We start from the raw sequence: 25395 nt of genomic DNA on the forward strand, positions 1-25395 counted from the left end.
CTTGGCGATGCGATATTCAAGATCTCCTACCATTGTAACCGACTCTGTGTAACCCTAACCCTATCCAGTGTCTATATAAACCGGAGGGTTGTAGTCCGTAGGACAGAATAAACTCCATACACAACAATCATACCATAGGCTAGCTTCTAGGGTTTAGCCTCCTTGATCTCGTGGTAGATCTACTCTTGTACTACCCATATCATCAATATTAATCAAGCAGGAGTAGGGTTTTACCTCCATCGAGAGGGCCCGAACCTGGGTAAAACAAAGTGTCCCCTGTCTCCTGTTACCATCCGGCCTAGACGCACAGTTTGGGACCCCCTACCCGAGATCCGCCGGTTTTGACACCGACAACGAGGGCGTCGGCGAGGGCGGCGGATGGCTCAGGGAGGAGGGCGGCGAGGGCGGCACGGGCTCGGGGAGGAGGGCTCGGGGACGACGGCGAGATCGGGGGCGACGCGGGCTTGGGGACGACGGCGAGCTCGAGGGGCGGGTGAGCCCGGGGAGGAGGGCTCGGGGACGACGACGAGCTCTGGGGCGGCGCGGGCTCGAGGGCGGCGCGGGCTCGAGGGCGGCAAGGGCTCGAGGGCGGCACGGGCTCGAGGAGCGGGCGGCGGCGGCGACGAGGAGCGGGCGGTGATGGCGACGGCGACCTCGTGGCGGCGACAGCGAGCACGGGCAGCCTGGCCGCGTCGTCGGGGCGGGATCGAAGAAACTGAACCAAAATTTTCACAAGTGTGGCTTATATAGACGGAGCATTGGTCACGGTTCGTGGCACAAACCGTGACCAATGCCCCCCTTTAGTCCCGGTTGGTGCCACCAACTGAGACCAAAGGCCTTGTGCGGCAGCTGCATCGAAAGTTTAGTCCCACCTCGCTAGTTGAGAGGGGTGCGCAGTGGTTTATAAGCCCCACTGCCGCACCCCTCTCGAGCTCCTCTCCATTGCAGGCTTACGGGCCTAATTGTCACTGCTATGCCTGTGGGCCTACTGTGCCTCCTGCGGGCCTGAATCCTGGCCCTTGGATGGGTTTCTAGTCGTATTCAGGTCGTGGGGGCCCAGTAGGTGGCATTTGTTTTTTGTTTTTTTGTTGCTTTATTTATTTTCTTTTGTTTTTTGCTTTATTTTTTAATTCTTTATGCTTTAGTTTTAGAAAAATTATAAACTTTTTGTTAATGCCATTAGTTTTCAAATTTGAAAACACTTTTTTTGTTTTCTTTGTTTTCTTTGTTGCTTTATTTATTTTATTTTGTTTCTACTTACAACAAAATACTTGTTGTTGCTATTTTTTTCCAGTTTTTTTGTTTTGTTTTCTGCATTATTTATTTTCTTTTGTTTTTTGCTTTATTTTTTTTATTCTTTTTGCTTTTAGTTTTAGAAAAATTATAAACTTTCTGTTAGTGCCATTAGTTTTCAAATTTGAAAACACTTTTTTAGGTTTTTTGTTTTCTTTGTTGCTTTATTTATTTTATTTTGTGATTAACTTTACTATAAAAATAGTTTTTTCCTGTTTTTTTATTTGTTTTTTGCATTATTTATTTTCTTTTGTTTTTTTCTTTAATTTTTAATTCTATTTGCTTTTAGGTTAGCAAAATTATAAACTTTCTGTTAATGCCATTAGTTTTAGAAAAATTATAAACTTTCTGTTAGTGCCATTAGTTTTCAAATTTGAATAGTTAAAATTTGAATTCTTTAAAATTTGTGTGAATCACAAGTTTGTGATTAACTTACTAAAAAATGAGAATAGATGCGCTTATAGAGAAAATTCAACCTAAATTCATAGTAAATTTCTATGAATTTCAGAGAAATTCACTATGAATTTAGGTTAAACTTTTCTCTATTAGGGCATCTATTTTCACTTTGAGAGGAGCTCAACAAGGCAGAGAGGGAAGGGCTTATAAACCGGTGTGAGCCCCCTTCGGTTGGCGAGGTGGGACTAAACTCTGCCTGCAACAAGGACCAACCCTTTAGTCCCGGTTTGTGGCACAAACCGGGACTAATGGTCATGGGCCAGGGGCGAGGAGCAAAATTATAAACTTTCTGTTAGTGCGATTAGTTTTAGAAAGTTGAAAGTTGAAAGTTGGCATGGGCCAGGGACTAATGGTCATGGTATTACGAGGGCCGAACCATAAGACATTAAAGCATTTCAAAACAACTCTGAAAAAGTTGAAAGTTGGCATGGTATCATAATTTCACCCACATAGCATGTGCATGTACAAAACGGACAATGGTAGCATGTTCGTGTGTTACAAAGTTGGCATGGTATCATCATAATAGTTGCGGGAGAAAGTCTTCACTTTTTCTTCGCTTGTGTCATTTGCTTATTGCATCGTAACCATGGATAATCTTCATTGTTTATCAGGATGCTTGGGTCAGCCTTGACATTGAAGGGAGGAATTTCATGAAACTTTTCATAATCTTCAGACATGTCTGTCTCGCCGTCCACTCCCAGGATGTCCCTTTTTCCTGAAAGAACTATGTGGCGCTTTGGCTCATCGTATGATGTATTCGCTTCCTTATCTTTTCTTTTTCTCGGTTTGGTAGACATGTCCTTCACATAGATAACCTGTGCCACATCATTGGCTAGGACAAACGGTTCGTCAGTGTACCCAAGATTTTTCAGATCCACTGTTGTCATTCCGTACTGTGGGTCTACCTGTACCCCGCCGCCTGACAGATTAACCCATTTGCACTTAAACAAAGGGACCTTAAAATCAGGTCTGTAGTCAAGTCCCCATATGTCCACTATGTAACCATAATATGTGTCCTTTCCGCTCTCGGTTGCTGCATCAAAGCAGACACTGCTGTTTTGGTTGGTGCTCTTTTGATCTTGGGCGATCGTGTAAAATGTATTCCCATTTATCTCGTATCCTTTGTAAGTCAATACAGTCAAAGATGGTCCCCTGGACAACAAGTACAACTCATCACAAACAGTGTTGTCACCTCTGAGACGTGTTTCCAACCAACTGCTGAAAGTCCTGATGTGTTCACATGTAATCCAGTCGTCGCACTGCTCCGGGTGTTTGGAGCGCAGACTGTTCTTGTGTTCATCGACATACGGGGTCACCAAGGTAGAGTTCTATAGAACTGCGTAGTGTGCTTGAGACCAAGAATATCCGTCCCTGCATATTATTGAGTCTCTTCCAAGAGTGCCTTTTCCAGTCAGTCTCCCCTCATACCGCGATTTAGGGAGACCTATCTTCTTAAGGCCAGGAATGAAGTCAACACAAAACCCAATAACATCCTCTGTTTGATGGCCCATGGAGATGCTTCCTTCTGGCCTAGCGCGGTTACGGACATATTTCTTTAGGACTCCCATGAACCTCTCAAAGGGGAACATATTGTGTAGAAATACGGGCCCCAGGATGACAATCTCGTCGACTAGATGAACTAGGACGTGCGTCATGATATTGAAGAAGGATGGTGGGAACACCAGCTCAAAACTGACAAGACATTGCGCCACATCACTCCTTAGCCTTGGTACGATTTCTGGATCGATCACCTTCTGAGAGATTGCATTGAGGAATGCACATAGCTTCACAATGGCTAATCGGACGTTTTCCAGTAGAAGCCCCCTCAATGCAACCGGAAGCAGTTGCGTCATAATCACGTGGCAGTCATGAGACTTTAGCTTCTGAAACTTTTTCTCTGGCATATTTATTATTCCCTTTATATTCGACGAGAAGCCAGTCGTGACCTTCATACTGAGCAGGCATTCAAAGAAGATTTCTTTCTCTTCTTTCGTAAGAGCGTAGCTGGCAGGACCTTTATACTGCTTCGGAGGCATGCCGTCTTTTTCGTGCAAACGTTGCAGGTCCTCCCGTGCCTCAGGTGTATCTTTTGTCTTCCCATACACGCCAAAGAAGCCTAGCAGGTTCACGCAAAGGTTCTTTGTCACGTGCATCACGTCGATTGAAGAGCGGACCTCTAGGTCTTTCCAATAGGGTAGGTCCCAAAATATAGATTTCTTCTTCCACATGGGTGTGTCCCTCAGCGTCATTCGAAACAGCTAGTCCACCGGGACCCTTTCCAAAGATTACGTAGTGTAAATCATTGACCATAGCAAGTACGTGATCACCGGTACGCATGGCGGGCTTCTTCCGGTGATCTGCCTCGCCTTTGAAATGCTTGCCTTTCTTTTGACATTGATGGTTGGTCGGAAGAAATCGACGATGGCCCAGGTACACATTCTTCCTGCATTTGTCCAGGCATATACTTTCAGTGTCATCTAAACAGTGCGTGCATGCATGGTATCCTTTGTTTGTCTGTCCTGAAAGGTTACTGAGAGCGGGCCAATCGTTGATGGTCACGAACAGCAACGCCTTAAGGTTAAATTCCTCCTGTCTATGCTCATCCCACGTACGTACACCATTTCCATTCCACAGCTGTAAAAGTTCTTCAACTAATGGCCTTAGGTACACATCAATGTCGTTGTCGGGTTGGTTAGGGCCTTGGATGAGAACTGGCATCATAATGAACTTCCTCTTCATGCACATCCAAGGAGGAAGGTTATACATACATAGAGTCACGGGCCAGGTGTTGTGATTGCTGCTCTGCTCCCCGAAAGGATTAATGCCATCCGCGCTTAAAGCAAACCATACATTCCTTGGGTCCTTTGCAAACTCATCCCAGTACTTTCTCTCGATTTTTCTCCACTGCGACCCATCAGCAGGTGCTCTCAACTTCCCATCTTTCTTTCGGTTCTCACTGTGCCATCGCATCAACTTGGCATGCTCTTCGTTTCTGAACATACGTTTCAACCGTGGTATTATAGGAGCATACCACATCACCTTCGCAGGAACCCTCTTCCTGGGGGGCTCGCCGTCAACATCACCAGGGTCATCTCGTCTGATCTTATACCGCAATGCACCGCATACCGGGCATGCGTTCAGATCCTTGTATGCACCGCGGTAGAGGATGCAGTCATTAGGGCATGCATGTATCTTCTCCACCTCCAATCCTAGAGGGCATACGACCTTCTTTGCTGCGTATGTACTGTCGGGCAATTCGTTATCCTTTGGAAGCTTCTTCTTCAATATTTTCAGTAGCTTCTCAAATCCTTTGTCAGCCACAGCATTCTCTGCCTTCCACTGCAGCAATTCTAGTACGGTACCGAGCTTTGTGTTGCCATCTTCGCAATTGGGGTATAACCCTTTTTTGTGATCCTCTAACATGCGATCGAACTTCAGCTTCTCCTTTTGACTTTCGCACTGCGTCCTTGCATCGACAATGACCCGGCGGAGATCATCATCATCGGGCACATCGTCTGGTTCCTCTTGATCTTCAGCAGCTTCACCCGTTGCAGCATCATTGGGCACATCGTCTGGTTCCTCTTGATCTTCACCAGCTCCCCCCGTTGCAGCATCACCGTATTCAGGGGGCACATAGTTGTCATCGTACTCTTCTTCTTCGCCGTCTTCCATCATAACCCCTATTTCTCCGTGCCTCGTCCAAACATTATAGTGTGGCATGAAACCCTTGTAAAGCAGGTGGAGTGAAGGATTTTCCGGTTAGAGTAAGACCTCGTATTCCCACATTCAGTGCATGGATAACACATAAAACCATTCTGCTTGTTTGCCTTAGCCGCATCGAGAAACTCATGCACGCCCTTAAAGTACTCGCAGGTGTGTCTGTCACCGTACATACATTGCCAGTTCATCTGCGTGCATTATATATAATTAAGTGTCCAAATTAATAGAAGTTCATCATCACATTAAAACCAAAGTGCATACATAGTTCTCATCTAACAACATATAGCTCTCCAGAGCATCTAATTAATTAAACCATACATTGAAACTATGTAAAACATTTCAATGCGAAAACAAATGCGATCATAATCGCAACCAAGGTAACAATTGATCCAACGGCATAATCATACCAAGCCTCGGTATGAATGGCATATTTTCTAATCTTTCTAATCTTCAAGCACATTGCATCCATCTTGATCTTGTGATCATCGACGACATCCGCAACATGCAACTCCAATATCATCTTCTCCTCCTCAATTTTTTTTTATTTTTTCCTTCAACAAATTGTTTTCTTCTTCAACTAAATTTAACCTCTCGACAATAGGGTCGGTTGGCATTTCCGATTCACATACACCCTACATAAATAAAATCTATGTCACGTTGGTCGGCATAATTTTCATAAACAATAAATGAACCAATAGTTATAAAGATAATATATATATATACCACATCCGAATCATAGACAGGATGAGGGCCGATGGGGTGGATACCAAAACCATCGCACTATATAAGATGCAATAATAAAAGTAAGAAAATAATACAAGTATCTATGTAAACATACAAGTAAGAATATTTTTCCTTTCAGAAAGAAGATAAGAACAAGAGGCTCACCACGGTGGTGCCGGCGATGAGCTCGGCGCGAGTGATCGACGGCGGTGAAGACGGGGACGGGGCGTGACGGACCGCTAAACCTAGACAAATATTATGGAAAATGGAGCTTGGAGGTCGAGCTTGGAGAGGAGAAAGCTTAAGTAGTGTGGCTCGGGCATTCCATCGAACACCTTATGTGCATAGGAGGTGAAGTAGAGCACCACCAAGCCCTCTCCCCCTCGGCCAGAGAAAAACAGAGCACTGGGTGCTCTGCTCGCGAGCGAGGGGTATATATAGGCACCTCATTGGTCCCGGTTGGTGACATGAACCGGGACTAAAGGGGAGCCTTTGGTCCCGGTTCAAGCCACCAACCGGGACCAATGGTGGTGGGCCAGGAGCGAGGCCCATTGGTCCCTGTTCATCCCACCAACTGGGACCAAAAGGTCTAGATGAACCGGGACCAATGGCCCACGTGGCCCGGCCGGCCCCCTGGGCTCACGAACCGGGACCAATGCCCCCATTGGTCCCGGTTCTGGACTGAACCGGGACTAATGGGCTGACCCAGCCTGGACCAAAGCCCTGTCTTCTACTAGTGTGATGAACCTATGAACTATGAAGAAGCGACGGCGAGGCCAGATTCCGCAAAATGGCTAGAAGCCATGAAATCTGAGATGGGATCCATGTATGAGAACAAAGTGTGGACTTTGGTTGACTTGCCCGTTGATCGGCAAGCAATTGAGAATAAATGGATCTTCAAGAAGAAGATTGACGCTGACGGTAATGTTACTGTCTACAAAGCTCGACTTTTTGCAAAAGGTTTTCGACAAGTTCAAGGGATTGACTACGATGGGACCTTCTCACCCGTAGCAATGCTTAAGTCTGTCCGAATCATGTTAGCAATTGCCGCATTTTATGATTATGAAATTTGGCAAATGGATGTTAAAACTGCATTTCTGAATGGATTTCTGGAAGAAGAGTTGTATATGATGCAGCCAGAAGGTTTTGTCGATCCAAAGGGAGCTATGTGCAAGCTCCAGCGATCCATTTATGGACTGGTGCAAGCCTCTCGGAGTTGGAATAAACGCTTTAATAGTGTGATCAAAGCATTTGGTTTTGTACAGACTTTTGGAGAAGCATGTATTTACAAGAAAGTGAGTGGGAGCTCTGTAGCATTTCTGATATTATATGTGGATGACATATTATTGATTGTAAATGATATAGAATTTCTGGATAGCATAAAGGGATATTGGAATAAGAGTTTTTCAATGAAAGACCTCGGTGAAGCTGCTTACATATTGGGCATTAAGATCTATAGATATAGATCAAGACGCTTAATTGGACTCTCACAAAGCACATACCTTGACAAAGTTTTGAAGAAGTTCAAAATGGATCAGGTAAATAAAGGGTTCTTGCCTGTGTTACAAGGTGTGAAGTTGAGTAAGACTCAATGTCCGACCACCGCAGAAGATAGAGAGAAAATGAAAGATGTTCCCTATGCTTTAGGCATAGGCTCTATCATGTATGCAATGCTGTGTACCAGACCTGATGTGTGCCTTGCTATAAGTCTAGCAGGGAGGTACCAAAGTAATCCTGGAGTGGATCATTGGACAGCGGTCAAGAACATCCTGAAGTACCTGAAAAGGACTAAGGATATGTTTCTCATATATGGAGGTGACAAAGAGCTCATCGTAAATGGTTACGTTGATGCAAGCTTTGACACTGATCTGGACAATTCTAAATCACAAACCGGATACGTGTTTATATTGAATGGTGGAGCTGTCAGTTGGTGCAGTTCTAAACAAAGCATCATGGCGGGATCTACATGTGAAGCGGAGTACATAGCTGCTTCGGAAGCAGCAAATGAAGGAGTCTAGATGAAGGAGTTCATATCCGATCTAGGTGTTATACCTAGTGCATCGGGTCCAATGAAAATGTTTTGTGACAATACTGGTGCAATTGCCTTGGCAAAGGAATCCAGATTTCGCAAGAGAACCAAGCACATCAAGAGACACTTCAATTCCATTCGGGATTTAGTCCAAGTGGGAGACATAGAAATTTGCAAGATACATATGGATCTGAATGTTGCAGACCCGCTGACTAAGCCTCTTCCATGAGCAAAACATGATCAGCACCAAGGCTCCATGGGTGTTAGAATCATTACTGTGTAATCTAGATTATTGACTCTAGTGCAAGTGGGAGACTGAAGGAAATATGCCCCAGAGGTAATAATAAAGTTATTATTTATTTCCTTATATCATGATAAATGTTTATTATTCATGCTAGAATTGTATTAACCGGAAACATAATACATGTGTGAATACATAGACAAACAGAGTGTCACTAGTATGCCTCTACTTGACTAGCTCGTTGATCGAAGATGGTTATGTTTCCTAACCATAGACATGAGTTGTCATTTGATTAACGGGATCACATCATTAGGAGAATGATGTGATTGACTTGACCCATTCCGTTAGCTTAGCACTTGATCGTTTAGTTTGTTGCTATTGCTTTCTTCATAACTTATACATGTTCCTTTGACCATGAGATTATGCAACTCCCGTTTACCGGAGGAACACTTTGTGTGCTACCAAACGTCACAACGTAACTAGGTGATTATAAAGGTGCTCTACAGGTGTCTCCGAAGGTACTTGTTGGGTTGGCGTATTTCGAGATTAGGATTTGTCACTCCGATTATCGGAGAGGTATCTCTGGGCCCTCTTGGTAATGCATATCACTCAAGCCTTGCAAGCATTGCAACTAATAAGTTAGTTGCGGGATGATGTATTACGAAACGAGTAAAAGACTTGCCGGCAACGAGATTGAACTAGGTATTAAGATACCGACGATCGAATCTCGGGCAAGTAACATACCGATGACAAAGGGAACAACGTATGTTGTTATGCGGTCTGACCGATAAAGATCTTCGTAGAATATGTAGGAACCAATATGAGCATCCAGGTTCCGCTATTGGTTATTGACCGGAGACGTGTCTCGGTCATGTCTACATAGTTCTCGAACCCGTAGGGTCCGCACGCTTAAAGTTCGGTGACGATCGTAATTAGGGTTTTTGTGTTTTGATGTACCGAAGGTTGTTCGGAGTCCCGGATGTGATCACGGACATGACGAGGAGTCTCGAAATGGTCGATACATAAAGATTGATATATTGGAAGCCTATATTTGGATATCGAAAACGTTCCGGGTGAAATCGGGATTTTACCGGAGTACCGGGGGTTACCGGAACCCCCCGGGGGTTATTGGGCCTACATGGGCCATAAGGGAGAAGAGGAGGGCCGGCCAGGGCAGGCCGTGCGCCCCCTCCCCCCTAGTCCGAATAGGACAAGGAAGGGGGGGCGCCCCCCTTTCCTCTTTCTCCCTTCCCCCTTCCTTTTCCAACAAGGCAAGAGGGGGGAGTCCTACTCCCGGTGGGAGTAGGACTCCTCCAGGCGCACCCCTAGGGCCGGCCGCACCTCCCCCTCTCCCTCCTTTATATACAGGGGCAAGGGGGCACCCCAGGACACACAAGTTGATCTTCGTGATCGTTCCTTAGGCGTGTGCGGTGCCCCCTTCCACCATATTCCACCTTAGTCATATCATAGCGGTGCTTAGGCAAAGCCCTGCGTCGGTAGAACATCATCACCGTCATCACGCCGTCGTGCTGACGAAACTCTCCCTCAATGTTTTGTTGGATTGGAGCTCGAGGGACGTCACCGAGTTGAACGTGTGCAGAACTCGGAGGGGTCGTACGTTTCGGTACTTGGATCAGTCGGATCGGGAAGACGTACGACTACTTCCTCTACGTTGTGTCAATGCTTCCGTTGCCGGTCTACAAGGGTACGTAGACAACACTCTCCCCTCTCATTGCTATGCATCACCATGATCTTGCGTGTGCGTAGGAAATTTTTTGAAATTACTACGTTCCCCAACAAGTTCCTCTCCCATGGCCTGTCTCTTAGGTTCGGAGAAACGCCGAAGAGCCTGCTTGACCGGCTTGAATCCCTTTAGGATATTGAGGCTGTGCTCGGCCAGCCTGCATGGGATTCCTGGCATGCCTGAGGGGTGCCAGGCGAATATGTCCCAATTCTCGCGCAGGAACTCTCGTAGTGCGGCATCCACGGCGGGTTTTAACTGTGCCCCGATGGAGGCTGTTTTTGTAGGGTCCGTTGGGTGGACTTGGAATTTGACTATTTCATCTGCTGGTTTAAAAGAGGTGGACTTGGATCTCTTGTCAAGTATCACGTCGTTCCTGTCCACTGTGGAGCGTAGCATGGTTAATTCCTCGGCCGAAAGGGCTTCGGATAATGCCTCGAGGGCCAATGCGGCTGTTTTGTTTTCAGCGTGGAGTGCTATGTCCGGGTCACTAGCGAGAGTGATGATTCTGTTGGGCCCGGGCATTTTGAGCTTCATGTACCCATAATGGGGTACGGCTTGGAAGATCGTGAACGCCTCACGTCCTAAAAGGGCGTGGTATCCACTACTAAACGGGGCCACTTGAAATGTAATTTCTTCGGACCTATAGTTCTCCAGCGTGCCGAATACCACATCTAGTGTGATTTTCCCAGCGCAGTGTGCTTCCCGACTGGGGATGATTCCTCTGAAGGTTGTGCTACTTTGCTCAATGCGGTTCCAGTCTATTTCCATTTTTTGAAGAGTTTCCTCATATATGAGGTTTAATCCACTGCCGCCGTCCATGAGTACTTTGGTGAGTCGAAAGTCATCCACAATTGGACTAAGGACCAGTGCGGCTGGTGCTCGGGCTGTTCGGAATTTAGGTTCGTCACTGGCATTGAAGGTAATAGCTGTGTCGCTCCATGGATTTATTGCTGCCACGTGGCAGATTTCGGCAATGCTGCGGAGTGTTCGCTTGTGCCTATTATTTGATGCGAAGGTCTCAAAGACTGTTAATACCGTATTGTTATTCGTGGGATGGTGCTCTGTGGCATCTAGGATGAGAAGATCCTCGCCGCTTTTGGCCACCTGCTGGAGTATCCAACATGCTCTAAGGCTGTGTGTTGGTATGGTATCCGCCGTACTATGAATTTTGCAGGGGCCGTTAAGCCATCCCTCCAATACGGTTCCATGCCCTGTAGAGGGTTTTTGTTTCTTTGTAACAAACTCGGGTGTCTTATGATAGTGCACCCTTTTGCTTCGGACTGGGTGTATATTCTGAGCCGGATTATCCCAAAATTTTGTTTCGGTTTTCCAGGCGCTTTCCATCGCACAGTACTTTCGTACTATGGACGCCAAGTCAGCGAAGCGTGATATGTCATGGCGACTTAAGGCGTTAAGGATTCCCTTATCCATGCAATTATTGCAGAAAAATGAGACTGCGTCTTCCTCACGATAGTCCTTAACCTTGCTCATCACAAGGAGGAATCTGGCCCAATAATGATGTACTGTTTCTTGGGGCTCTTGCCTGATGTGTGAAAGATCATTTATGTCTGGGTGGGTGGGTGGTTTTGAGTCCGAACCCCTACCTGATCTGAGACCCAGGGGCCGAGGAGTTTCCAATCTTGGAAGTTCGGGTTCCGGAGTGTTGCCCGATAAGTCTGGCCCGCTGCCTGATTCTAGGTTCAGGGCTTGGGTGATGTCCTCCCGTAAGCGGGTATCCGGCTCGGAGAGCTCAGGAATCCGGACATAGTTAGTCCTCAAAATAGAGGAAGAATCGCCGCATTGTTCCTCCATTGCCGCAATATGGTGGGTGACCGGTGGAGAGTTAATCTCCCTTTGATCGGGTTTAAGCCCAATCCGATCATAGTCTGTAGCGACTCCCAAGGCGGCGATACGATCGAAGAGCTCATTTAGGGACGAGAGCTCCATTGGATCCATCTGCTCGGCGAATTCCGAGCCGACGTGGAGGCTGTTTTCGATGACCCGAGAAGTCATTGTCGGTGCAGCAGCCGAACGGGCGGTCATGATGAAACTGCCTAGCCGGAGAGTTTGGACGATAGCCAGGGCTCCCTCGGCGGTAATGTTTTTTTTAACAACGAGATGAGGCATCCTTCCTAATGGCGACGACACAGAGGAACTCTCAATGAAAGCACCAATGTCGGTGTCAAAACCGGCGGATCTCGGGTAGGGGGTCCCGAACTGTGCGTCTAAGGCGGATGGTAACAGGAGGCAGGGGACACGATGTTTTACCCAGGTTCGGGCCCTCTTGATGGAGGTAAAACCCTACGTCCTGCTTGATTATTCTTGATAATATGAGTAGTACAAGAGTTGATCTACCATGAGATCGAAGAGACTAAACCCTAGAAGCTAGCCTATGGTATGATTGTATGTTGTCCTACGGACTAAAACCCTCCGGTTTATATAGACACCAGAGGGGGCTAGGGTTACACAAGGTTGGTTACAAAGGAGGAGATATACATATCCGTATTGCCTAGCTTGCCTTCCACGCCAAGTAAAGTCCCACCCGGACACGGGATGAAGTCTTCAATCTTGTATCTTCATAGTCCAACAGTCCGGCTGTCTGGAGACCCCCTAATCCAGGACTCCCTCAGTCCCCTTGGATGTCTTGAATCCAAGCCCGATGGAGGAGGCCGTCGGCCACAGATCGAGCATTGTGCCTCTGCTTGGGCGCCAAGGTAAGCACGGATGGCGCGATCTCAGTGATGCACTGCCCTTGGACCCAATGATCCGTCCAGAAACGGCAGGTGCGACCATCACCGAGGTCCCATCAGGTGAAGGCACGGAAGATCACCCGAACGTTGGTATCATGCTGAAGTTGAAGGTGCCCCCAAGGGCGAGAAGGATAGATAGCCTGGAGCCACAACCAGCGAACACGAAGGGCAAGGCTAACACGGTATAGATTGCATACACCCAGTCTGCCTAGATGGAGAAGCATGCACACCTTACACCAATTGATGGGGCAGCAGCCAGCTGCCGCATCTTTCCACCCATGCCAGAGGTAGTCGCGGATCACCCGGTTAGCTCTCTTGAGGGTGATTGTGTTCAAAGCGATAGCCGAGAGGATGTGCAAGGGCATGCCGGAGAGGACATGGCGTACGAGGGCAAGCCCCTTGTCATGGGAAAGTAGGGTTGCCCGCTAGGTGGGTACCTTATTTTGTAGGCGCTCGATGAGAGGGTTGAGCACAGAGGAGTGGAGCCTCCGGATCGAAAGTGGCAAGCCCAAGTAGGTGATTGGGAAGGGGGACACCGGACAAGCAAGAGCATCGCTCACCTCGCAGCCCTAATCTTCCGTGCAGCGGATCGTCCGTGCCAGGACCTGTCCCTCTCACTCATGCCCTCCGATGAAGATGAACCAGGACCAAACTCCATGGCGACCGGGACACTGAGCGGTGGCTCTGTTATCACGGATGATACATCAGTCGCGTCGAGCAGTGTGGTAGAAACGACACTTGTCATCGTGAATTCTGTGCACAAGGTCACCATGAGCCAAGAAGCTAAAACTTACAGCTTGCATTTACCAAGGAAGGGCGGGAAAAGTGCCAGCCAGTAGCTCACTGGCGATCGTGATCCATGTCGGCGACAATGTCTATCAATCCTCAAGGACATGTATCGAGAAGCGTTCTGCAACAGCAATGGCCGCCAAAGTCATCGACGTCGTCCTGTTGCATGCAGTGTACAATACTACATACATGGCAAAATAGTCTCACACTAGTTAAGACTGGGAAGCGTCGTGGCTAGGACGACGCTGTTAGACTGTATATACGTAGTTATCTGTATACATCATGTATTGTACCTCTTGATACTTCTATATATATGAGATAGCCACACCCGTTTAGGGTGTCGTGCAGTTTCCCAAAACATATCGTTTTACATGGTATCAGAGCCGTTGTGTCACCCTTCTCTATAGAGAGCATCTACAAACCGGACTTGGCAAATCCGACCCCCTATACGTCCGTGGACGTGCCCGGACACATCCGTGGGCGCATCCGGACGGGCCCTCATATTTCCCTTCCGGCATCCACATATCTCAAATCCAGACTCTAAAATCCATGCATGTCGATCATAAAAGACAATGTCGCTCATAAATAACAAATGTTGGTATGGAGCATAGATAGTATTTACATAAAATTTATTTGAAGTGCCACGTCGGTATCCAATATATCTCAACATCTCTCATACAAAATCCAACCAATACAATCAGACATGTAAGATGTAGGATATTACCATGAGGGTCTGAACCTAGGCAAAATCTTTGCCTTGTGTGCTCCCAATCAGATCCTCTGTGTGCATTCCGCCACATGAGCAACTCTATCAAGGAATCTGCCGGTATGATGGACCAACACATCGTGCCATGTTATGTTTTATGGAGAGATTTCACTAGTGAAATTATGGATCCTAGTCCATTCATTCTTATGCTTTCAACATCGATCAACACTCTTTAATTCTGTTTTAGTTCTGAACTTCTATTTCCTCCACTTCAATTGTCAATTCCTCGATGAGTTACATTAATCCTTGTAACTAGGAAGGCTAGTGATACTAACAATCTCACTGGTTTTGTTGGGGGCTAAGACAAGCACTATAGTTGTGTGCATGTATTGATCATTAACTATTGTTCAAGCACTCCTACTGGTTCGGTAAACCTTGAAGTCATCCACTTGAGGGAAATTGTTGTTTGCCAACAAACCATTGCACTTGGAGGGGGGGGGACACTACTACAAAATGGGCTTAAGACGACACATCTATCACACACCCTTGGACCGAATTGCGTGTGGTGTAGGTATCACAAACGGTAGGAAAATAAAAAGATAATTCTTGCAATAATGCATTAGTGATCAATATGCTAGAGCGGGTCGCTATCGCTTTAGAAGAAACGTTTCTTTTGCATGACTTGGAGCAAAATAAAGAAAATGATGCGCCCCCACTAGTGATATCTCTAGTAATGAATCTTATGATGCCATCAACAACCTTAAGTTCCTCGGTTCGGTGAGGGATCAGACCAGGTAGCGCTATTTTTCCTAGAGGGGGCCTACTTCTGGCTGGGTGGTCAGAGTCTTCTGCACATCGCGATCCATGCTCCTCCAGTGATGGAACTCGGTTGACACGAAAGATAGGTCCCGTAGTTGGTTGGGGCTCAGGCCAGGGCTCACTGAGGTGCGTACATGGTGCTCTAGAGATCATCATTGTTGTTGAAGAGGCACCAGGAAGAGATCGTGGGGGCTGCTGGAGTCCATGAAGGTTATGCTCAATTCATGCCAAAAGATAGTGGTGTGGTGGGCTGGAGCTGGGTTAGTGTGAGACGAACCAGGTGAGCCAGATGTTTCCCTGTCAAATGGTCCAAATCTCCTCAAAATGGGCTGCCAGCCCATGAAATCGATCTAGGGCCGGAGCCGGGCCGCTAAACGGCTCATGTAATCCCCACTTTTCTTTCGAGAAGCCAGTTTTCTGATTGATGAGCAAGAGTCGAGGAGTTTACGGGTCGAAGCATTGCCGAAAATGCCCTAAGAGGCAGTCTACCATGTTTTTTGTTTGACCAGGTATGCCTAATCTCGACTGGAACACGTCGCGTTGCTAGAAAGAAACGCATGATGCAGGGAATAGTCCTCCCGCGGTTGCGCACTTACCGAGATAGCACCGCACCTCGTTTCCGCGTCTTCTACTTGAGGCAGACAATTAATTCGAGGAGCGCGCCGTGCTCATCCAACGCTCCCCCGCAAACGCCCGGTCAAACCAATTAATCGTCGCGCGCGGAGATAAGCACCCTGACGGAGAGATAAGCACGAAGAACAAATGCGTGTTCAATCGGAATACACGTAAAAATACATGTTTTTGTATTTTTAATAATATATAAATAATAATAATACATACATACATACATACATACATACATACATAGATGGTGTACTTGTATTTTGATGATTTTATAATTTAATAAGCCATAAAGAGCATATATAGGGTATTTCTATATGGTAAATGTCCCAATTTCTGCGTGTGGGGGAAGAGTAAAGTTTGTAAAGTAAAGCGGAGCAAATCGCCGTCCCCGTATTTATTCCTTCCTGGAGAGACCGCAACCCAACCCAACCCACCCGTCCATCCGCCCGCCCGTCGGCCCAGCTATATAAAGCCGGGCGCGGAGGTGCGAGGGGGAGGAAGGGTTTTGGAACTGAGGCCGCCGTTGCGTCGCGTTGCGTGCGAGAGAGAGAGAGAGAGAGAGAGAGAGAGAGAGAGACAGAGCCGACTGAAGCCGCCGCAGCAGCGCGCAGCCGAAACCGAAGCCGGCCTCGCTCCACCGCCGCCCCCGCGCCCGCGCCTCGCGTCTCCGGTCCCGAGGGGCTTGCTGGTCGGCGGCCGCGGCGGCGGAGGAGGGGGATCCCGTCGGCGAGGATGAGCGGCGGCGGCGGCGGCGGCGGCGGCGCGGGGGGCGGGAAGGGGGCGGCGGCCGCTGGGCCCGTCCCGCAGGCCTCGAGGAAGCTCGTACAGAGCCTCAAGGAGATCGTCAACCGCCCGGACGCCGAGATCTACGCCGCGCTGCGCGAGTGCTCCATGGACCCCGACGAGGCCGTCAGCCGCCTCCTCTCCCAAGGTCCGCCCGCCCCCTCCCCTCCCCCCTCCCCCGCGCGCCCGTGATTCCGCGCCTGTTTCGCCGCCCCTCCGCGGGCGGGCGGGCTCCCCCCTCGATGCGCGATTGGAGTGCGGTTCCTCGCCGCTAGGGTTCTTAGGAGGTTCTGGCCGATGCGGAGTGATTCGTCGGTCCTTGCAGCCACGGCCGCGCCCCGTGCGTGCCGTGTCCCCTACCGACTAGCTGGAACCAGATGAGCCCGTTCGGTTTCCCTTTCGGGCTTCCTGCGGATTAGTACTGGCGACATAGCTGTTCATTAGGTTATAAGTTGACTTAGGAGTTGCGTTGGTCTCGTTCAAATCATGGCCTGCTTCTACATTTTTAGGGTTCCTATTTAGACCACCTGCTGAATGCAAGTAATGGCCACCGCTTCCCGTTCTGGGTTGGAGGGTTGGCTGATTCTGTTTGTTTTCTGTTGTTCGTCCTTTCATTTTGTTATTGTTGTATATATGGGGAGGGGAATCAGGGAGCATGGGTCTTCGGGAGAAAGGGGATAACTGGTATCTTTGATGTGGGCCGATTTAGCAACGAGATTTCAAAAGGGGTGCTCTGATAGATATGGCTCCTGGGCTGGAGGCGTTTAGATTGGGAAAATAGATGGATGCTTGTCTTGCTGGCCAAACTTTGGAAGGTGAAAGCACTTTTGATCTGCTTGTTTTTATCAGGTTTGCTTGTCTGAAATTGGTCAGGTGTTGCTATATCGATTGGGAAATGGTCATTTTCGTTATACCTCTATTGTACATCAGGAGGAAAAGTGGCACAGTCAGATTTGCTACTTTTGTAAACTTGAGTAGCTTGTGCGCTTATCTTAGAGAAGGTATTTTGATGTCTTCTTTGTGGAGAAAGCATGGAAGGGATTTCCTTGCGCTCCTTTGATTACTATAATTTCTGTTTGCCTGTGTATACATTAAAGTTGTTCCAGAGAAGCATTCCGTGCATATATTTTACATATTTTTTGCTCTTATCCCCTTGGTTGATGGTTGCTTAGTTTGATCTTGTATAATTTGGCAGATGAGATGTTCTCTATGAACACCATTTGCCTCCCTATAACGTGTTGTTTCTTACTTTATGAGGGTTAGTGAATGGATAAGGAGTGGGATCTGTAATTGTATGATCTCTTAGGCCGCGCGGGATCGGTGTAATCTATTGCGGAGGTGTTTAACTTATGCCTGTATCTTAACGGCCGCTGAGTAATTTTCAGCTGGAAACAAAACGACGGGCCGTGACCTGTATTTTTTACAGGGTTATTTAAAAGCAAAACGATAATCCAAATACGGCCTTATGTGTGGATGTGAAGGTCGTAAAATACATTCTTGAACTTACCTGACATGGTCGGAATGGTGTGGTTTTGGAATTAATGATTACACTGTCTCTTGGTCAGAGTTTAAGTGAGTACTTGTGTACACATACATAGTTTGTGAATGTAGACATGATTTCAATTCTTGCCATACAATTTTTTTTTCATTTCCTACATTTGCTTTGCATTTTATCATCTTAGATTCTACTCACCAGCTTACGTTACCTTTATGTGGTGGTAACCATAGATTATGCCAATTAGCTACCAGTTGAAGTAGTGTAAATATCTCTTATCTCATGTACCACTGTTTTTTTTCCAGATACCTTTCAAGAGGTAAAGAGCAAGCGTGACAAGAAAAAAGAGGTCAGTAAACCATGCTCCTCAAATATATGTGCCATGTATTCGTTAAGTGTTCAGTTTGTCTCATAACTAGTGATCGGGTTTTACCTGTGTTGCCAATGAATTGTAGCTAACCTTTTTCTCATGATCGTACTTCATTACCATGAACATCCAAGTACCCATACAGAAGATACTTTGTCCATGCAAAAGTTATTTTGCTCTGTTTGATTTTTCTGCCAATAGTTAGCAATGTTGAGTTATTCCTTTGTTTTTTGTTTCAAAATACAAGCAGTGATGGAAATAACAGATAGGTATGTGTGCTTTCATAGGTTAAAGAGACTCCTGAGCCAAGGTCTCGAGCGGCAAATAATGCTACCAGTCGAGGTGTAAGAGGCGGTCCAGATCGAGGTGGGCGAAACAACTCTGCTTACAACAGCTCCATTGGTAATAGAAAAACCACCATCTGTATCTTTGAGGCTGTTTTTGTTTATAATTCTTTTTTCACCATTTACTTCTGCTTTAAAAAAATCAGATAACATGACCTCAAGGTCATCTGTCTCAGGATCTGGTATGCCATCAACCAATTCCACCCAGAAGCAAACAGTTTCAAGGTAAGGACCTTCGCTTCTTACCTGAAGGGCAACTGCTCAGCCTGCTTTTTTAGTAAGCGCAATTTATGATTAGAAATCTATTGTGCCTTTGTACAACCCTCATCTGTTGTCCCCCGAGGTGCATTGTAACTATTGATGCCCCTGCGATGTTTGTTCAAACAGTTGTAAAAACCGCATGAGTTATACAAACAATTATTTTGTTAGAAGATTGGAACACAATAGTTCTTCTGTCATGTATAGGGATAGGGGGGCAGCCATCTTAGAGGTACAATGTTCTTTTAATAAGAAAGAACAAGCCTAGAGATGGAGATCGATCAGTATACTTCTAAGTTGACATGTATTACATACGGGTCAAGCAGGTCCTCACATATGAGGGGCATTTTGTATCTATCAATTGATCAAGCAATGAATGTTCAGTTTGGTTATCAGTCTATTCATCCCTGCAGTTTGGTTTATCAGTCTATTCATCCCTGCAATTTGGTTTATCAGTCTATTCATCCCTGCCTATCCTCATGATTGTAGTTGTGTGCTTTCTCCAGTTTTCTGGTTGAGGAGAATAATTCAATTCCATTAAAAAAATGCAGTGTTGTTAAATCTGAGTCAAACAATGCGTTCATCAGTTAATCATACAAATTGTCTGATGTATTGGTGATTTCAGATAGTTTTCTTTTCACCTGTTCTGATATACATGTTCTGTTTTGTCTGTTGTAGTTCCTCCGTGAACAAAAATCTGGTTGCTGATGCACCGTCAGTACCACCACAAACATCATCTGGGTTTCAGCATGGCTGGTCTGGGACGCCAGGTCAGTTGTCAATGGCTGATATTGTGAAAATGGGTGGCAGGCCACAGGCTCAGGGGAAGCCTTCTACCAAGACTGTGGTCACAGCGGACAAAGGATATGCTGGACAATACCCATCTTTGCCCACCACTGTAAACCAGAATGCAAAACAATCTGCGAGCACAGTTGCACCAACAGAGCTTGACCAGGGGTTACCTTCTGCGCAAGATTCTGTTCTGGTTAAGGACCACAGTCACACAGCTGCTGATAACAAGCAGAAATATGATAATGATTGGTCTCCACAAGATGACCCGCCAGCAGGGAATCAATCCTCCATCCCTGAGACATCTGGGGACCCATCATTATTTGAGGCACCATTACATCCATCGACGCATGTTGCTGATGCGGTTTACTTGCATGAAAATTCTTATTTGGATGATAACATCTCTGCTGCAATGAGATCAGGAAATGCTTCTGAGAGACACTTGGATCACTATGGAGGGAATTCTGAATATAATGATGGATTATTGCAGAACTCGAGTACCTATCTGGCTCAGACGCATTCTCACATAGAGGACCAAGGTGAGTGCTAAACTAAGTTCAAAGTATCTAGTTTTTTGCTGGTTATACTTTTGAGGTCCAACATTTGTTTTTGAAACATCCATGCATTATCGTTCCATGTGAGAATCTTGTATATCTGTTGTGAACTTTAATGCTTTGAATAGGCAACACAGCATCGTTTATGAATTTGTTTTGACTCTCATTTAAAGATAATGTGTGTGTATCCAATATTCATGCTTAATCAGAACTGTTGTAAAATTGTTTGAGCTATATTTTTTATGTGGTAGAATAATTTAACCGTTCTAGAGATGAAAGACAAATTTCTTTGTCCAATTGATACAATTATTATCAACTTTTATGTTACTCTGCCTGTATGCATCTGTGTTGGAAAGGTACTAGCAACATATACCGATGACTTCAGATGACTATTATCACTTGGTGCTATTTTTTTTTAAAAATAGACATCTTAACGCATATTTTAAACAACCCAGAAAGCACACTGTCCATTCCTGTCTGCATAAACTTCGGACTGACAATTTTGAAAAAAATAGATTGTCACAGCAGATTGAAAGAAGCCAGATAGTATGTTTCTTTCTGAATATACCTCAGACTGGCATTTTCAGTTCCTCCTGTTTTGCTGAATAGTGAATATACTTCAGACTGGCATGTTCAGTGCTTCCAGTTTTGTATCATGATTTGCTTCACATGTTGTGCATAACAAATATATTTGTTAACCCTTTTTCAACTGGTTGGTTGGTTTTTGTTCTGGAAGTTGCATAAGTTTTTTTTTTTGCACACACCTGCACATGAATATATATTTTCTCTCTTGTTCTATATGGTTTGCATCCCATATTCTGATTATGGAATTTTTTTGCAGCTGAGGAGTCCAACGCTGATGTATCAGCAGCAGCAAACTTTCAGGGTCTGAGCCTACATGATGAAGAGCTAGCTGCCACAAAGTTTGCCGAAGATAACCCAGCAGTTATAATTCCGGACCATCTGCAAGTTTCCAACACAGGCTGTGCCGGATTGAGCTTTGGCAGTTTCGGATCTGGTGCATTTTCTGGGCTCCTCCCGCCGCCAAAGAGCACCGAAAACAATGTGGAGTTGCCTATTGTGGAGGAATCTGAACCTATAGATCATACAGATACGAGGTTAAGTGTTTTCCTTTATTTTGCTGGACAGGTCACATCTTGTGAACTTGTGACATGACTGGAATGACCTTTTCTTGCAGGGATCAAGATTTCTATGAAATTCCTCCGAATTCGCCACCAAACGAGAACCTTGAGGAAATTATGGGAGCTAACACTGAGAATCTTGATGTACCTTCTGTTCAACAGCCTGATGTCCTGAGACAAGAAATACTGGATGATCCTTCAGGTGTTCAATATAATCTGCCATCAGTCTCGAGCCACGCGTATGCGAACCCAGCACAGCCAAATGCAATGGATGCCATGCAAGGAAGTAACCAAGCGCACACTCTTTCACACCTGTCAAGCTTGCTGGTACAGTGTTCCCCTTTCTCATCTTTCTAGTGAAATAACACCTTTTCATGTCTCTCGCATCTATGTGCTTATTGCATCTGGAAGATAACAACTCAACTTAGCAACTCAAGGCTTCTCCCAAAAATGGTAATGCACATACCTGGATTTGAATTCAGCCCATAGGTGCCTACACAGCACATGTAGGAAAGCCAGATTTCATTTCCATATGGTTCTGTATGTAGTCATCACATGTTAAATACACTTACCTTGTCCTGTTCAGGCTAGTGTTTTAGTTTCCTTAATGAAACGGGTCTCACTTGTGCATGGTTTGTTAAATGCTTGTCCCCGTAATTCACAACTGCCAACAGATATAGCCTGCATACCTGTATATCTAGGCATAATATAATGTATCAAAATTGATACAAATTTTGAACTATCATATGAAGTAATAATAGCCAGATTGTGAGAAGGCATCAGAACATTGATGGTTTCAATGTAATGTTGCAGTCGTTACTACTGTACCAAATGACAAATTGTGGGGCTGTTGACCTTATTGCAGATTATTTAGGTCAAGTATAACAGGAATTAGCTGGTGAACATGATTGATTCTTTTAGGCATCCAACACCTCTACATTTGGTTGTGTTTTATTTTCAAAAGTAGCTCATTGCTCCTTTTTCTTACTACAGTATCTTAAGAAAAAAAACCCGCATGAGACCTTGATGTTTTGTGTTACCCTTTTCCATTGTTATGACTGACAATGGGAGATCCAAAGAGATGTCTATTTGAAAGGAACCAACTGATGCTATTTTATCTTAAAATGGTGCAATAACTTGTATTGGAATAGTTATTCTGCCTAGATCATGTTTTTTATACAAATCTTGGAAGTCTTAAAAATAAGGATCCTCTGGACTGACTGAAATTTTCTGGATTTTCCATTCCTTGTTCCAATTGATGATAAACTTCTTTGCTGAAGAGGATTATGCTGAATTTATCATCTTCTGCATGCTTATCTATTTATTCCAGCCTGTATAACTTTGGCATAATCTTATAAAAATGTTTTCTCCAGCAATCAAATACGTTACAACAACACAACCTGTTGGGCTCAAATATGGCACCTCTTCGGGACTTGGACTTCGGTTTATCACCTTTGTTGGCAGCACAAGCACAATCAATGGGTGCAAGATATAACTCAGCTGCACCAACTACTACTGGCATGCAGGAGGTAAAAACCTTTGAATCCTCGTGCTTCATTCTGATTCATACAGTATTTCACAGAGTCAGTTTGGAAGCTACAAAAAGCGCACCGTTCTGTGTTGTATGTGTAAACTTGAATTATGTATGTAGGTGTGCTAGCGTTGAGAAAAAAAATCCTTTTCATGCGAGATCGTTCAGCTACATACAGTATACACCGAACTCTCCTTGTTACCCCTATCTTCACTATTATAAGATGTTTTGGATATTTTAATATGGACTACATACATACTGAAATGAGACTAGAACATATCCGATTTAGAAAAAAGTTGGAACATCTTACATAAGTGAAACGGAGGGAGTAATTTTTATGTGGGTTGGTAATTTTCTAACTTAATCGTTGAATATTATTGACATCATGGTGCTGATAATTTGTTGTTGCATATGTTGCTTTGTCTGACTTTCCTTTCCTTGACATTATACTTATATTTACATTTTGCAGCCAATGAAGCCAGGAGTTTTCTCGAACACTCAATCCACACAAAATCTTCCGAGTACCAGCATTCAGATGGCCCCCTCTCTTCCTCAGCAATTAGTCCATCCTTACTCACAGCCCACTTTACCTATTGCACCTTTCGCAAATATGATTGGCGCAAATATGATCGGCTATAATCCATACTTGGCACAAAACTACCCTGCTTACTTACCATCAACCGCCTTCCAGCAAGCTTACTCGAGTAATGGACAGTTCCATCAGTCTGCCGCTGCTGTACCTGGAGCTGGCATGAAGTACTCGATGCCACAATACAAGAACAACATGTCAGGCGCAAACTTACAACAACAACAACAACCTTCGTCGGTTATATCTGGTTATGCAGGCTTTGGTAGCTCAAGTAACCTTCCAGGAAATTTTGCCCTCAACCAGAATGCTGCCCCTCCGTCGGCCAATCTTGGGTTTGATGAAGCATTGAGCGCTCAGTACAAAGAGGCCAATCAATACATGGCTCTCCAGCAGCAGGTAACCATTGCGAGCAACCCTTTGTGTACATTTCAGAATTTTGTGTTGGTTGCTGTTTACTTGGTACAGAGAAGTGTTTGATTTTGTTATTATTCTTGTCAGGGCGACAACTCTGCGATGTGGCTTCATGGGGCTGGTTCAAGAACAGCGTCAGCACTTCCTCCTACCCAGTTCTACGGCTACCAGGGACAGAGCCAGCAGCAGGGCGCCTTCCGCCAGGCGCAGCAGCCCCAGCAGCCTTCTCAATACGGGGGCCATGGATACCCGGCGTTCTACCATTCCCAGGGCGGCATGGCGCAGGAGCACCACCCCCAGAACCCGGCCGATGGAGCCCTGAATGGCTACCAGGCGGCACCGCAGCAGCAGCAGCAGCAGCAACAGCCATCTCACCAGAGCTGGCAGCAGCACGCCAACTACTGAGCCCCCCCCGCACTCTTGTTGCGGTGTTGGCTCACTGTGGCAGGACTCGCTGCGGAGTAAAGCAGCTCAGAGTAGCTGAGCTTGTGGCTCGCTGAGTAGAGGGTCCGTGTCTTGGCAGAGCGTTTTAACGTGTTGCGTGTGTCATGTCGGTGCTGTCGGACTGATGTGTTTGTTTTTCGGTCGAGTTATATGCGCGGAGCAGAACAGTCTTGTAACTCTTTGGAGACATAGTTTACCTAACAGGTGTCTTTTTCTGATTTCTCAAAGTTTCGTCTTCACCCATGTTGAGCGTTCTTTCCGATGGTATGCCTACTATACTATATTGAGCTCTGTTTTTTCAAACTCTGGTTTTTCTTTTCTGTGGATAGCAATTTCACACATGTTGGACGCCCTCTCGTTCTTCCACGTTTGTCTCATAGGACGGGACGTGTGACCTGTGCTTAGGCCCTTCCATCCGCGGCCGTGGTTCTCCAGTCTCCACCTACGACCGACGGAGTTATCAAAAGGCTTGAGAGATTCTTCCAGTCTTGTTAGATCTGGAGCAGGGGGAGTGAGTGAGATCGCCGGGTTATATCTTTTTTTTTGAGAAAAGCTAGATGGGCTGACCCAGCGTTGGCTTTTTCTTCTATGTTTTTCTTTTCTTTTTTCGCATTTATGTTTTTACATCATTTTTTTCCTCTACACGTCTATTTTTTCAGTACAGTGTATATTTTTTATAACCATTTACTGAAAATGTCACGAACATATTTTGGAAACACGTGGACATATTAAGAAAAGTCATGTACATTTTCTAATTAAACGGACACTTTCTCTACATTGTATACATAATTTTT

General features: G+C 45.7%; 1 protein-coding gene across 2 annotated transcripts; it reads left to right on the forward strand.

The window, feature by feature from the left end:
* The first annotated feature begins 16399 nt into the window (after window positions 1-16399).
* LOC125529448 lies at window positions 16400-24828 on the forward strand. Of its 2 annotated transcripts, none has more exons than XM_048693860.1 (10): window positions 16400-16825; window positions 18478-18521; window positions 18827-18941; window positions 19030-19108; window positions 19820-20469; window positions 21326-21602; window positions 21683-21953; window positions 23000-23155; window positions 23627-24142; window positions 24245-24828. In XM_048693860.1, the coding sequence occupies exons 1-10, from the start codon at window positions 16627-16629 to the stop codon at window positions 24560-24562; spliced, it is 2625 nt and encodes an 874-aa protein (XP_048549817.1). In that variant the 5' UTR covers window positions 16400-16626; the 3' UTR covers window positions 24563-24828. The 2 variants fall into 2 exon arrangements, with proteins under 2 accessions (XP_048549817.1, XP_048549824.1); XM_048693867.1 differs by having other exon boundaries at window positions 19060-19108.
* The last annotated feature ends 567 nt before the right edge of the window (window positions 24829-25395 follow it).

This window comes from Triticum urartu, chromosome 1 (assembly GCF_003073215.2).
Source record: "Triticum urartu cultivar G1812 chromosome 1, Tu2.1, whole genome shotgun sequence".
Taxonomy (NCBI): Eukaryota; Viridiplantae; Streptophyta; class Magnoliopsida; order Poales; family Poaceae; genus Triticum; species Triticum urartu.